The sequence below is a fragment of the Cherax quadricarinatus genome, chromosome 55 (assembly GCF_038502225.1).
Source record: "Cherax quadricarinatus isolate ZL_2023a chromosome 55, ASM3850222v1, whole genome shotgun sequence".
NCBI lineage: Eukaryota > Metazoa > Arthropoda > Malacostraca > Decapoda > Parastacidae > Cherax > Cherax quadricarinatus.
The window spans coordinates 16,546,843-16,563,056 of NC_091346.1; the positions used below are offsets into that span (position 1 = coordinate 16,546,843).

The 16,214-nt window shown below is 42.3% G+C and overlaps 1 protein-coding gene across 2 annotated transcripts in view; it reads left to right on the forward strand.

Annotated features, from left to right (window-relative positions):
• Nucleotides 1-16,214, forward strand: part of LOC128699017 (uncharacterized) — a 125,530-nt gene that overhangs the window by 69,918 nt on the left and 39,398 nt on the right. For both annotated transcript variants that reach the window (XM_070096877.1, XM_070096878.1), the window contains 2 exons: nt 6,712-6,770; nt 11,456-11,616. In XM_070096877.1, the coding sequence (XP_069952978.1) occupies nt 6,712-6,770; nt 11,456-11,616 (220 nt within the window). The remainder of the gene's footprint in view (nt 1-6,711; nt 6,771-11,455; nt 11,617-16,214) is intronic.

A 16,214-nucleotide genomic window follows, 5' to 3' on the forward strand; every position in this document is an offset into this window, starting at 1 on the left:
CCTCCTGTCCTCCAGTTTCATCAGTCCAATTTCCCTCAACCTTTCTTCATGGGACATACCAATGAGCTCTGGAACTAGCCTTGTTGCAAACCTTTGCACTTTCTCTAATTTCTTGACGTGCTTGACCAGGTGTGGGTTCCAACCTGGTGCTGCATACTTCAGTATGGGCCTGATGTACACAGTGTACAGTGTCTTGAACGATTCCTTATTAAGGTATCGGAACGCTATTCTCAGGTTTGCCAGGTGCCCGTATGCTGCAGCAGTTATTTGGTTGATGTGTGCCTCCGGTGACGTGCTCGGTGTTATGGTCACCCCGAGGTCTTTCTCCCTGAGTGAGGTCTGTAGTCTTTGTCCGCCTAGCCTATACTCTGTGTGCGGTCTTATTTGCCCCTCCCCAATCTTCATGACTTTGCATTTGGCAGGATTGAATTCGAGAAGCCAGTTTCTGGACCACATGTCCAGCCTGTCCAGGTCTCTTTGCAGTCCTGCCTCATCCTCATCCGATTTAATTCTTCTCATCAACTTCACATCATCTGCAAATAGGGACACTTCAGAGTCTATTCCTTCCATCATGTCGTTCGCATATATCAAAAATAGCACTGGCCCTTGAACTGACCCCTGTGGGACCCCGCTCGTCACAGGCGCCCATTGTGATACCTCTTCATGTACCATGACTCGTTGCTGCCTCCCTGTCAGGTATTCCCTGATCCATTGCAGTGCCCTCCCTGTTACATGCGCCTGATCCTCCAGCTTCTGCACTAATCTTTTGTGGGGAACTGTGTCAAAGGCCTTCCTGCAGTCTAGGAAAACGCAATCAACCCACCCCTCTCTCTCGTGTCTTACTTCTGTTACCTTGTCATAAAACTCCAGGAGGTTTGTGATACAAGATTTGCCTTCCATGAACCCATGCTGGTTTTCATTTATAATCTTCTTCTCCATGACGTTGCACACAATACATGTCAGAGAGACAGGTCTGTAGTTTAGCGCCTCGTTTCTGTTTCCTTTCTTAAATATGGGGACTACATTTGCTGTCTTCCATTTCTCAGGTAGTTGCCCAGTTTCAAGGGATGTGTTGAAGATTGTGGTTAGAGGCACACACAGCATCTCTGCTCCTTCTCTAAGGACCCATGGGGAGATGTCCGGTCCCATTGCCTTTGAGGTATCACGGTCACTTAGCAGCTTCTTCACTTCCTCCTCGGTTGTTCGTATGTCATCCAACACTTGTTGTGCTGTCTACCCACAGCCCTTCCTGTCTCTGGAGAGTTTACCTGGAGAGAGTTCCGGGGGTCAACGCCCCCGCGGCCCGGTCTGTGACCAGGCCTCCTGGTGGATCAGAGCCTGATCAACCAGGCTGTTGCTGCTGGCTGCACGCAAACCAACGTACGAGCCACAGCCCAGCTGATCAGGAACTGACTTTAGGTGCTTGTCCAGTGCCAGCTTGAAGACTGCCAGGGGTCTGTTGGTAATCCCCCTTATGTGTGCTGGGAGGCAGTTGAACAGTCTCGGGCCCCTGACACTTATTGTATGGTCTCTTAACGTGCTAGTGACACCCCTGCTTTTCATTGGGGGATGGTGCATCGTCTGCCAAGTCTTTTGCTTTCGTAGTGAGTGATTTTCGTGTGCAAGTTCGGTACTAGTCCCTCTAGGATTTTCCAGGTGTATATAATCATGTATCTCTCCCTCCTGCATTCCAGGGAATACAGGTTTAGGAACCTCAAGCGCTCCCAGTAATTGAGGTGTTTTATCTCTGTTATGTGCGCCATGAAAGTTCTCTGTATATTTTCTAGGTCGGCAATTTCACCTGCCTTGAAAGGTGTTGTTATTGTGTAGCAATATTCCAGCCTAGATAGAACAAGTGACCTGAAGAGTGTCATCATGGGCTTGGCATCCCTAGTTTTGAAGGTTCTCATTATCCATCCTGTCATTTTTCTAGCAGATGCGATTGATACAATGTTATGGTCCTTGAAGGTGAGATCCTCCGACATAATCACTCCCAGGTCTTTGACGTTGGTGTTTCGCTCTATTTTGTGGCCAGAATTTGTTTTGTACTCTGATGAAGATTTAATTTCCTCATGTTCACCATATCTGAGTAATTGAAATTTCTCATCGTTGAACTTCATATTGTTTTCTGCAGCCCACTGAAAGATTTGGTTGATGTCCACCTAGAGCCTTGCAGTGTCTGCAATGGAAGACACTGTCATGTTTAGCTCCTCACATACCTCACAATGGAAGACACTGTCATGTTTAGCTCCTCACATACCTCCTGGTCATTTCTTGTGAGTTCTCCCCCTTCTGATCACCTGGTCTTTGACTGTTGTCTTCCTCCTGATATGGCTATACAACAGTTTCGGGTCAGTCTTGATTTTCGATGCTATATCATTTTCATACTGTCGCTGGGCCTCCCTCCTTACCTGTGCGTACTTGTTCCTGGCTCTGCGACTGATCTCCCTATTTTCGTGTGTTCTCTACCTTCTGTGTGTGTGTGTGTGTGTGTGTGTGTGTGTGTGTGTGTGTGTGTGTGTGTGTGTTAGTTACCATTTTGTCCTAGGCACATGTCGATTAGACACTAGGCCTGTTGTATAAGCGTGTGTGTGTACTCACCTATTTGTGGTTGCAGGGGTCGAGTCACAGCTCCTGGCCCTGCCTCTTCGCTGATTGCTACTAGGTCCTCTCTCTCCCTGCCCCATGAGCTCTATCATACCTCGCCTTAAAACTATGTATGGTTCCTGCCTCCACTACATCACTTTCTAGGCTATTCCATGGCCTGACTACTCTATGACTGAAGAAATACTTCCTAACATCCCTTTGATTCATCTGAGTCTTCAACTTCCAATTGTGACCTCTTGTGTCTGTGTCCCATCTCTGGAACATCCCGTCTTTGTCCACCTCATCTATTCCGCACAGTATTTTATATGTCGTTATCATGTCTCCCCTGACCCTCTTGTCCTGTGAGGATGGGGGACCTGGCAGTGTGCTGTGGGATTCTACAGCATAGTATGGGGTGGGGGCTCTAAGTGTGGATTGTGGTCTGTGTTGGGATAGCATGTTTGGTTGTGGGGTTCTGGGTGTGGTTATATGTGCATTGTGCTTGTTGCTCTGCCCTGCTCTGGTTGTCTGCTGCTGATTCTGTCTTTGTCTCTCTTCCTAGTCCCTTTTGCTTCTGTGTCGTCTCTCTCAGCTGCTGTCATTCTGTTTTTGTTTGGTCTCTGTCTAGAAACACCCTCTTGTATGTTGATGATTCCCTCAGTCGTGGTTTGCTTGACTGGCTGATTTCTCCCCTTCAAGTACCTCCCTATTCTCTGAAAAATTACTATCTCAGTCATGTCCTCTTCGCCTATTTCTTTGATGATGTTTTCAATGTCTTGTTTTTCTTCCTGCCATCTTTCAGTGTGTGTCCTCCCCTCACTTTCCTTAAGCCCATGACTAAACACTAACTTCTCCCTCTCCTCCTCCCATTGCCTTTCCTTCTGAGTCTCTGGGTCCTATTTGTACATGGCCATTGTCTCCCTTACTTTTTCCTGTAGCTCCTGGTGGCATGGTCATGCCTCTGCATGTGACCTGCCATCTTCTCCCCCCTCCCTCACTACTATCCCTGCTCCCAACTGCTCTTTCCCTTCATTCCTCGGCCCTTCTTGGTGAACTAATAGGGCCTTAGCATAAGTTACATCTCCTTCCTTTCCGATGGGCTCCTCGTTCAGTAGGAGTGTATTAGCCTCAGATGCTGTGTCTCCTCTGGACAATATTCTTGTAACACGCTTCATCCTATTTACCTCATATTCTAAGGCCCTTATCCTGGGTTCTGCTGCTTCGACTTGTACTTGTGTGGTTGTAGGGGTTGAGTCACAGCTCCTGGCCCCACATCTTCACTGGTCACTACTAGGTCACTCTTCCTGCTCCATGAGTTTTATAATACCTCTTCTTAAAGCTATGTATGGATTCTGCCTCCACTACCTGGAGTATACCTGGAGAGAGTTCCGGGTGTCAGTGCCCTCACAGCCCGGTCTGTGACCAGGCCTCATGGTGGACCAGGGCCTGATCAACCAGGCTGTTACTGTTGGCTGCAAGCAACCCGATGTACAAACCACAGCCCAGCTGGTCAGGTACTAACTTGAGGTGCCTGTCCAGTGCCTGCTTGAAGACAGCTTGGGGTCTATAGGTAATCCTTCTTATGCATGCTGAGAGGCAGTTGAACAGTCATGGACCCCTGACACTTAATGTGTTGTGTCTTATCGTGCTAGTGGCACCCCTGCTTTTCATTGGGAAGATGTTGCATCATCTGCCGAGTCTTTTGCTTTCACAGGGAGTGATTTTCATGTGCAAATTTGGTACTAATCCCTCTAGGATTTTCCAATTGTATATAATCGTGTATCTCTCTTGCCTGTGTTCTAGGGAGTACAGGTTGAGGAGCTTCAAGTGTTCCCAGTAACTGAGGTGTTTCATCGCAGTTATGAGTGTTGTGAAGGTTCTCTGTACATTTTCTAGCTAAGCAATTTCACCTGCCTTGAAAGGTGCTGTTCGTGTGCAGCAGTATTCCAGCCTAGATAGAACAAGTGACCTGAAAAGTGTCATCATGGGCTTGGCATCCCTGCTTTTGAAGGTTCTCATTATCCATCCTGTCATTTTTCTAGCAGATGGGATTGATGCAATGTTTTGGTCTTTGAAGGTGAGATCTTCTGACATGATCACTCCCAGGTCTTTGACATTAGTTTTTCCCTCTATTGTGTGGTTGGAATTTGTTTTATACTCCGATGAGGTTTTAATTTCCTCACGTCTTCCATATCGGAGTAATTGAAATTTCTCATCAATAAACTTCATATTGTTTTCTGTGGCCCATTTAAAGATTTGGTTGATGGCCACCTGGAGTCTTGCAGTGTCTTCAATGGAGGACACTGTTATGCAGATTTGGGTGTCATCTGCAAAGGAAGACACGGCACTGTGGCTTATATCCCTGTCTGTCAGATATGATGATGAGGAATAAGATGGGAGTGAGTACTGTGCCTTGTGGAACAGAGCTTTTCACCGTAGCTGCCTCAGACTTTACTCTCTTGAGTACTACTCTGTGTCCTGTTAGGAAATTATGGATCCATCAACCAACTTTTCCTATTATTCCTTTATCATGCATTTTGTGTGCTCTTACACAATGGTCACACTTGTCAAAGGCTTTGACAAAGTCTGAATATTACATCAGCATTCTGTTTGTCTTCTCAAGCTTCGCTTTCCAGACTATTCCACTTCCTAACAGCTCTGTGACTGAAGAAATACTTCCTAACACCCCTGTAATTCACCTAAGTCTTCAACTTCCAACTGCGACCCCTTGTTGCTGTGCCCCGTCTCTGTCCACCTTGTTGATTCCTCTCGGTATTTTATGTGTCTTTATTATATCCCCCCTATCTCTCCTGTCTTCCAGTGTCATCAGGTCGATTTCACTTAACCTCTCCTCGTAGGACATACAGCATAGCTCTGGGACTAGTCTTGTTGCAAACCTTTGCATTTTCTCTAGTTTCCTTATGTCCTTGGCTAGGTGTGAGTTCCAGACTGGTGCTGCATACTTCAATGTGTGTGTGTGTGTGTGTGTGTGTGTGTGTGTGTGTGTGTACTCACCTGATTTTGGTTGCATGGGTCAGGACACAGCTCCTGGCTTCTCTGTGTGTGTGTGGGGGGGGGTCTGAAAATATGAATATTTAGTGGTAATAGTTAGAAATGCTTGTGTATGTGTTCAACTATTTATATGCATGTATTACTGTGTGTGTGTATCCCAGTGTAAAAGTAGAAGTAAAATCACCAACAGGAAAGCAACCCATAATACGGGCAGGGATAGAACCCGCGATCAGAGTCTCAAAACTCCAGACCGTCACGTTAGCCACTGGACCAGCTAGCCACAATAAGATTCGTCCAACTAGGTATACAGTGGACCCCCGGTTAATGATATTTTTTCACTCCAGAAGTATGTTCAGGTGCCAGTACTGACCGAATTTGTTCCCATAAGAAATATTGTGAAGTAGATTAGTCCATTTCAGACCCCCAAACATACACATACAAACGCACTTACATAAATACGCTTACATAATTGGTCACATTCGGAGGTAATCGTTATGCGGGGGTCCACTGTATTTCTACACCATAGGAACGTTAGCATAGGCACCACTGTGACCGCAAATGCAAGTTTTTTACAGATGAATCTCCAGCTTGCATGGCCATGACGAGCTCTAGCTCAAGTCCCCTCAAAGCTGTTAGCATGACTCACAAAATCGTAATGACACGATTGCAAGCAGACCATACCACAGGCGGGGATAGAACCCACGTCATTATGATTTCGTGAGTCATGTTAACGGCTTTGAGGGGACTTGAGCTAGAGTCTGTCACGGCCACGCTAGCTGGAGATTCGTCTGTAAATAACTTGCATTTGTGGTCACAGTTGTGCCTATGCTAACCTTCCTATGGTGTAGAAATATACCTAGTTGGACGAATCTTATTGTGAATAGCTGGTCTAGTGGCTAACGTGATGGTCAGGAGTTTTGAGACTCTCTGATCACAGGTTCTATCCCCACCAGTGGTATGGTTTGTTTGCAATCGTGTCATTACGGTTTCGTGAGTCAGGAAAGCAATTTGAGTGAAACACGAGAAACTAATCAATAAATTCAGAGGAGCCCAAACACACATACAAAGAACCTCAAACCACATGTAGACCTTAGCTGTTAACTCCTTCCACAGGTGGGTGTGATGACACCTTCTGATTCTGGCCGAGCCTATGCTACAGTCCATGGCTTCAGGTAAAGTCTTACAACTTACTTTCCTTCTCTCTCTCTCTTATGTATGTATGTATGTATATGTATATATATATATATATATATATATATATATATATATATATATATATATATATATATATATATATATATATATATATATATATATATATATATCTATATCTTAATCTTAACCTATGTGACATGTCAAAATTTCTTATAAATGAAAATAAGATACCAGATATACTAAGCAAATTTCCTAAATTTGCTTGTAACAGATAAGTGAACTGTAGATCTGTAGATAAAAAACCCATATGTACACCTCTTAACCCTTTTGGAGCCTAGTTCCTAGGCCTTTTGTGTATCCATATGCTCTTATGCTACCGTCCACAGGATGGATATGGGGTGCACAATAAACTAGCCACTTTGGTAACAAAATCTAATCTACTCTCTCTTGTAAGTTTAAAGATATATTTTTTTCCTTTATGTTAATGTAAAATTTAATAATTGTCTACCAAAAGAACATTAGAAAGCTTACCTAACCTTATTATAAGCACAATTTAATTTAACCTATTCCAACTAAATATGTTTTAGATAAGCGTACGGTAATTTATTAATAAACAATCACAGTGAAATATATATTTTTTTTTAGGTTCAGAATTATTTTTTCGAAATTATTGCATACCCAAATTTTTGCTTGCCTTATTCAGCAAGAAGAGCGTTGCTATTGAAGCCAATATTGCAAGTTTTACTTATTCGGCACAGCATTACCTGGAGAGGGTTTCGGGGGTCAATGCCCCCGTGGCCTGGTCTGAGACCAGGCCTCAGGGTGCATCAGGGTCTGATCAACCAGGCTGTTACTGCTGGCCGCACACAAGCTGACATACGAACCACACCCAGGTTGGTCAGGTACTGACTTTAGGGGGAAAGAACACTCTGCGAGACTATCTCTGAAAAAAAATTGAAAAATTTTGAAAAAAAAAAGTTTTACCAAAAAAATAGCGCATAATTCTGGCATCATTTTGATGTCATCAGCTTGTTTCTAGCACATTTCTAAGTATCTTTTTCTATTTTTTTTTTTTCTGCTGAGGTCAAGATGACAGGATGTCAATTCGGGTGTTTTTATTTTTTTCTACTCCAGAAATTACGATTTTTATGATTGTTTCTATCCAGATATACTTGTTGGCATCTCCTGAGTTGGCTAGTGATCACTGCTCACACCACTAGCACCTCAGTGACTTATGAGTTGCCGATGAGGGTGGAGTTATGATGGTCAGTGAAAGGTGGCGCCCGGCCACCATAGTGTTTCATGCAAATTATATACATGAATAACTCAGGAATAAGTTATTGTTCTTATTTTCCTTTTTTTTTTGCAAAGAGTTTTTATAGGAGCATCATGCTTTTTTCACAAGTTATTGAGGAATGATTGTTCTATATTCCAAGAGAAGGGATTTGTGATATGTAGTACTGTTTTGTTTTTATGGTTTTTTTCCTCAAAAAAAAAAAAAGCAAATTTCAACATTTTGTATAATGCAGTCTATTGACATTTCGCTCATTCCCCTCTATCTGATGATTATCTAGCTCTTTATCTTTCGTCTGATGTCAGCTAGAACATTGTACATCTTAACAAATTTGTTGAAAGAGGAATCTTGTAAGACTTATAGAATATAACAATTTTATTTTTTTTCTATCTGTGTTTCAAATGCTGCTTAATTCACAGGAAAAATTTCATTAAAATTAGAAAAAAAAAGGCAAAATCATTCCTCCCATCCAGTGCCATCTTGAAGACAGCCAAGGGTCAATTGGTAATCCCCCTTATGTATGTCGGGAGACAATTGAACAGTCTTGGGCCCAGGACACTTATTGTGTTGTCTCTCGATGTACTCGTGGCATCCCTACTTTTCATCGGGGAAATGTTGCATCTCCTGCTGAGTCTTTTGCTTTCATATGGAGTGATTTTCGTGTGCAGGTTTGGTACCAATCCCTCCAGGACCTTCCAAGTTCTAGTGGTACACTCTGTAATCATTATTTAACTACATGTAAACCACACAATAACCAAATTCTGTAAATTCAACATTGTAATCCTTATAGAGAATAAACTTTGAATTGAATTGAATTTGAATTGAAAGTGTATATTATCATGTATCTCTTGCCTGCGTTCCAGGGAATACAGATCAAGGACCTTCAACTGTTCCCAGTAATTTAGGTGCCTTACAGCACCTATGTGTGCCGTGAAAGTTCTTTATACACTCTCCAGGTCTGCAATGTTACCAGCCTCGAAGGAGGCCATTAGTGTACAGCAGTATTCCATCCTAGATAGCACAAACGATTTGAAGAGAATCATCATGGGCTTGGCATCCCTAGTTTTGAAGGTTCTCATTATCCATCCTATCATTTTCCGAGCGGATGAGGTAGATACGTTGTTGTGGTCTTTGAAGGCGAGATCCTCTGACATTATCACTCCCAGATCCTTCGCATTACTTTTCCACTATTGTATGGTTAGAATTTGTGGCATACCCTGACACATTTTTAATTTCTTCAAGTTTTCCATATCTGAGTACTAGTTGAAATTTCTCCTCGTTGAACTTCATATTGTTTTGCGTAGTCCATTCAAAGATTTGGTTGATGTCCGCTTGGAGTCTCGCAGTATCTTCGATGGAGGTCACTGCCATGGTGATCCAGGTGCCATCCGCAGAGGAAGACATGGAGCTATGGTTTACATCTCTGTCAGAAATGAGGATGAGGAATAGAATGGGAGCAAGTACTGTGCCTTGTGGGACAGAGCTTTTTACCATGGCTGCCTGAGACACTATTCTGTTTACTATTACTCTTTGTTCTATTTGTCAGGAAGTTGTAGATACATCTACCAACTTTCCCCGTTATTCCTTTATCCCACATTTTGTGTGCTATTACACCATGGTCACACTTGTCGAAAGCTTTTGCAAAGTCTGTGTATACTATATCTATATTTTGCTTAACCTCAACAGCATCCAGGACCTTGTCATAGTGGTCCAGTAGCTGGGACAGGCAGGAGCGACCTGCTATAAACCTGTGTTGCCCTGGGTTGTGTAACTGATGGGTATCTAGGTGGTAGGCTATCTTGCTTCTTAGAACCCTCTCAAAGATTTTTATGATACGGGATGTTAGTGCTATCGGTCTGTAGTTCTTTGTAGTTGCTTTACTGCCACCTTTGTAGAGTGGGGCTATGTCTGTTGTTTTTAGTGTGTGTAGGATGACCCCTATGTCCATGCTTCCTCTCCATAAAATGCTGAAGGCATGCAATAGGGACTTCTTGCAGTTCTTGATGAACACTGAGTTCAACGAGTCTGGGCCTGGGGCAGAGTGCATGAGAATGTCATTAATTGCCTCTTCAAAATCTTGTGGAGTTATAATAATATCTGAGAGTTTTGGGATGCCCAAATTTTGGGTTTCATTCATAAAGAATTCATTTGGATTGTCAACGCTTAGTGGGCAGTGGATCCCTGAACACTGAATCATCTGTGTATGTCCCATCCTGCCTAAGCAGGGGCCAATACTGGATGTTGTTTTTCCCTTAGATTTGGCATAAGAGAATAAGTATTTTGGATTTTTTCAATTTCCTTTATGGCTTTTAGTTCTTCCTGTGATTCTTATCTCCTATAAGATTCCTTCAGCTTAAGTTCGATATTTGCAATTTCATTGACTAGTGCTTCCCTTCGTATTTCAGATATATTGACCCCACTCAGCAGCTCTGTGACTCTTCGCCTTTGTCTGTATAGGGAACGTCTCTCTTTCTAGTTTACATCTTCACTTTCTTTTTCTTAATGGAATGTGCCTTGAGCAGATCTCAAGAACATGGTTTACTTGGTCCCATTGTATGTTTTTGTTACTGAAATTGAATTTCACAATGCGACCGTGACTGCTCACATTTTGCTGGTCTGGAGCCCTGTGCATACATATCTGTACCTCTATTATGTTGTGATCTGAGTGAATTGTATCAGATCATCATTGTTAGTGAAGATGAGGTCCATTGTATTTTCTAGTCTTGTAGGCTCTACTATTTGCTGGTTTAAGGTGAATTTGTTGCAGAGATTTAGTAGTTCGTGTGTGTGTGAATTTTCATCTGTGCTACCTCCCCGAGTAATCTCTGCTAAAACACTGTTTGCTATACTCAAGCATTTTAGGTGTCTCAGGTTGAAATCTCCTAGTAGTAAGATGTTTGGGGCAGGAGTTGAGAGATTTTCCAGACAGTGGTCAATTTTCTCAAGCTGCTCTTGGAATTGCTAGGAAGTTGCATCTGGAGGCTTGTATACTACCACAATGACAAGGTTTTGGTTTTCGATCTTTACTGCCAAAACTTCAACTACATCATTTAAGGTGTTTAGTAGTTCTTTGCAAATGAGCGACTCCATGACAACAGGCCAACAACCCCTTTGTTGCCTGGTTAGTTTGTCGCATTGGAATAGATTATAACCTGGGATCCATATTTCGTTGTCATAATGATCCTTTATGTGGGTCTCTGTGAATGCTGCAAACATTGCATTTGACTTCGTGAGCAGTCCCTTGTAAGGAATTTTGTTGTTTTTTGACGGCTTTAGACCCTGTATGTTTGCAAAGACAAATGTCGTATTGGTGGAATTTATGGTTTTCTTATTTGCTACTCTAATATCTATATCTAATATATATACATATAATATTAATCTAAATTGTGACTTTCCTAATTCTGGTAGATTTGTCCCGGGTTTGGCCAGCCGCAACCTGGGTTGCCTACTACAGAACTGCTCTCTCTACAAGCCTTCTATAATACAGAACTCCTCCTTGTCAATGCCCATGATCCATCCCTCCCAGACAGATACTCTCACTTCCAGCTTACTCTACATCACTAACACAGGTAAGCCTTCCCTTGGCTGACTTGTCTGTATCTTCGAGTCATTAACTGCGAGCACACTGTTCCATGTTTAAGGTTAAATTGAACACTGATCTCGTGTACCTGCAGAGTGAGCATGACTCGAACCTACGAACTTTAGGACAAGGTACGCAGTGCTTTACCAATCTACCCACACTGGACAATACATTGGCGTGGTAAAGCACTGCGTACCTTATCCTAAGGTTCGTAGGTTTGAGTCTCCTTCAGCCAGAGATCAGTGTTTGTGTATATTTTGCCTGCTCTCGCGAATTCCTTGCTTTGTTCAAATCTCAAGTAAGGCTGATGCATGCAGGGGATGAGATGAAAAGCTGTAAGCCTTCTCCCTGAAAGCTGGCTGCCTTGGATCAAACGTGTAGTGCAAGCTACATGCCAATGTATTGTCCAGTGTGGGTAGATTGGTAAAGCACTGCGTACCTTGTCCTAAGGTTCGTAGGTTCAAGTCTCCTTCAGCCAGAGATCAGTGTTTGTGTACATTTCGCCTGCTCTCGCGAATTCCTTGCATTGTTCAAATCTCCAGTAAGGCTGATGCATGCAGGGGATGAGATGAAAAGCTGTAAGCCTTCTCCCTGAAAGCTGGCTGCCTTGGATCAAACATGTAGCGCAAGCTACACGCCAAGGTATTGTCCAGTGTGGGTAGACTGGTAAAGCACTGTGCACCTTATCCTAAAGTTCGTAGGTTCGAGTCTCTTTCAGCCAGAGATCAGTGTTTGTGTATATTTCGCCTGCTATCGCGAATTCCTTGTATGTATATGTATATGTATATATATATATATATATATATATATATATATATATATATATATATATATATATATATATATATATATATATATATATATATATATATATATATATATATATATATATATATATATATATTCATTTATTTATTTAATAATTTGAACAAAAAACACAGGTAAGAGCAGCATGCCAAAGCCACTTGTATGCATAGCATTACAGGCAGGCTTAAAATTATATTTTTGTAGGTAGTAGGTTGGTAGACAGCAAGCACCCAGGGAAGTACTACTGTCCTGCCAGATGACTGAGAAACAGAAACCTGTAACTGTTTTCCATGATGGTAGGATTGCTGGTTTCTTTTTCTGTCTCATAAACACGCTAGATAACAGGGATATCTTGCTACTTCTACTTACACTTTGGTCACACTTCACAGACACGCACATGCATATATATATACATACATCTAGGTTTTTCTCCTTTTTCTAAATAGCTCTTGTTCTTCTTTATTTCTTCTATTGTCCATGGGGAAGTGGAAAAGAATCTTTCCTCCGTAAGCCATGCGTGTCGTATGAGGCGACTAAAATGCCGGGAGCAATGGGCTAGTAACCCCTTCTCCTGTAGACATTTACTAAAAAAGAGAAGAAGAAAAACTTTATAAAACTTGGATGCTTGAATGTGCGTGGATGTAGTGCAGATGACAAGAAACAGATGATTGCTGATGTTATGAATGAAAAGAAGTTGGATGTCCTGGCCCTAAGCGAAACAAAGCTGAAGGGGGTAGGTGAGTTTCGGTGGAGGGAAATAAATGGAATTAAATCTGGAGTATCTGAGAGAGTTAGAGCAAAGGAAGGGGTAGCAGTAATGTTGAAGTATCAGTTATGGAAGGAGAAAAGAGAATATGAATGTGTAAATTCAAGAATTATGTGGATTAAAGTAAAGGTTGGATGTGAAAAGTGGGTCATAATAAGCATGTATGCACCTGGAGAAGAGAGGAATGTAGAAAAGAGAGAGAGATTTTGGGAGATGTTAAGTGAATGTATAGGAGCCTTTGAACCAAGTGAGAGAGTAATTGTGGTAGGGGACCTGAATGCTAAAGTAGGAGAAACTTTTAGAGAGGGTGTGGTAGGTAAGTTTGGGGTGCCAGGTGTAAATGAAAATGGGAGCCCTTTGATTGAACTTTGTATAGAAAGGGGTTTAGTTATAGGTAATACATATTTTAAGAAAAAGAGGATAAATAAGTATACAAGATATGATGTAGGGCAAAATGACAGTAGTTTGTTGGATTATGTATTGGTAGATAAGACTGTTGAGTAGCCTTCAGGATGTACATGTTTATAGAGGGGCCACAGATATATCAGATCACTTTCTAGTTGTAGCTACACTGAGAGTAAAAGGTAGATGGGATACAACGAGAATAGAAGCATCAGGGAAGAGAGAGGTGAAGGTTTATAAACTAAAAGAGGAGGCAGTTAGGGTAAGATATAAACAACTATTGGAGGATAGATGGGCTAATGAGAGCATAGGCAATGGGGTCGAAGAGGTATGGAGTAGGTTTAAAAATGTAGTGTTAGAGTGTTCAGCAGAAGTTTGTGGTTACAGGAAAGTGGGTGCGGGAGGGAAGAGGAGCGATTGGTGGAATGATGATGTAAAGAGAGTAGTAAGGGAGAAAAAGTTAGCATATGAGAAGTTTTTACAAAGTAGAAGTGATGCAAGGAGGGAAGGGTATATGGAGAAAAAGAGAGAGGTTAAGAGAGTGGTGAAGCAATGTAAAAAGAGAGCAAATGAGAGAGTGGGTGAGATGTTATCAACAAATTTTGTTGAAAATAAGAAAAGGTTTTGGAGTGAGATTAACAAGTTAAGGAAGCCTAGAGAACAAATGGATTTGTCAGTTAAAAATAGGAGAGGAGAGTTATTAAATGGAGAGTTAGAGGTATTGGGAAGATGGAGGGAATATTTTGAGGAATTGTTAAATGTTGATGAAGATAGGGAAGCTGTGATTTTGTGTATAGGGCAAGGAGGAATAACATCTTGTAGGAGTGAGGAAGAGCCAGTTGTGAGTGTGGGGGAAGTTCGTGAGGCAGTAGGTAAAATGAAAGGGGGTAAGGCAGCCGGGATTGATGGGATAAACATAGAAATGTTAAAATCAGGTGGGGATATAGTTTTGGAGTGGATGGTGCAATTATTTAATAAATGTATGGAAGAGGGTAAGGTACCTAGGGATTGGCAGAGAGCATGCATAGTTCCTTTGTATAAAGGCAAAGGGGACAAAAGAGAGTGCAAAAACTATATGGGGATAAGTCTGTTGAGTATACCTGGTAAAGTGTATGGTAGAGTTATTATTGAAAGAATTAAGAGTAAGACGGAGAATAGGATAGCAGATGAACAAGGAGGCTTTAGGAAAGGTAGGGGATGTGTGGACCAGGTGTTTGCAGTGAAACATATAAGTGAATAGTATTTAGATAAGGCTAAAGAGGTCTTTGTGGCATTTATGGATTTGGAAAAGGTGTATGACAGGGTGGATTGGGGGGCAATGTGGCTGATGTTGCAGGTGTATGGTGTAGGAGGTAGGTTACTGAAAGCAGTGAAGAGTTTTTACGAGGATAGTGAGGCTCAAGTTAGAGTATGTAGGAAAGAGGGAAATTATTTCCCAGTAAAAGTAGGCCTTAGACAAGGATGTGTGATGTCACCGTGGTTGTTTAATATATTTATAGATGGGGTTGTAAGAGAAGTAAATGCGAGGGTCTTGGCAAGAGGCGTGGAGTTAAAAGATAAAGAATCACACAGTGGGAGTTGTCAGTTGCTCTTTGCTGATGACACTGTGCTCTTGGGAGATTCTGAAGAGAAGTTGCAGAGATTGGTGGATGAATTTGGTAGGGTGTGCAAAAGAAGAAAATTAAAAGTGAATACAGGAAAGAGTAAGGTAATGTGGATAACAAAAAGATTAGGTGATGAAAGATTGGATACCAGATTGGAGGGATAGAGTACGGAGGAGGTGAATGTATTCAGATATTTGGAAGTGGACGTGTCAGCGGATGGGTCTATGAAAGATGAGGTGAATCATAGAATTGATGAGAGGAAAAGGGTGAGTGGTGCACTTAGGAGTCTGTGGAGACAAAGAACTTTGTCCTTGGAGGCAAAGAGGGGAATGTATGAGAGTATAGTTTTACCAACGCTCTTATATGGGTGTGAAGCATGGGTGATGAATGTTGCAGCGAGGAGAAGGCTGGAGGCAGTGGAGATGTCATGTCTGAGGGCAATGTGTGGTGTGAATATAATGCAGAGAATTCGTAGTTTGGAAGTTAGAGGGAGGTGCGGGATTACCAAAACTGTTGTCCAGAGGGCTGAGGAAGGGTTGTTGAGTGGTTCGGACATGTAGAGAGAATGGAGCGAGAGTGACTTCAAGAGTGTATCAGTCTGTAGTGGAAGGAAGGCGGGGTAGGGGTCAGCCTAGGAAAGGTTGGAGGGAGGGGGTAAAGGAGGTTTTGTGTGCGAGGGGCTTGGACTTCCAGCAGGCATGCGTGAGCGTGTTTGATAGGAGTGAATGGAGACAAATGGTTTTCAATGCTTGACGTGCTGTTGGAGTGTGAGCAAAGTAACATTTATGAAGGGGTTCAGGAAAACTGGCAGGCCGGACTTGAGTCCTGGAGATGGGAAGTACATTGCCTGCACTCTGAAGGAGGGGTGTTAATTAATGTTGCAGTTTAAAAACTGTAGTGTAAAGCACCCTTCTGGCAAGACAGTGATGGAGTGAATGATGGTGAAAGTTTTTCTTTTTCGGGCCACCTTGCCTTGGTGGGAATAGGCCAGTGTGATGTTGATAAAAA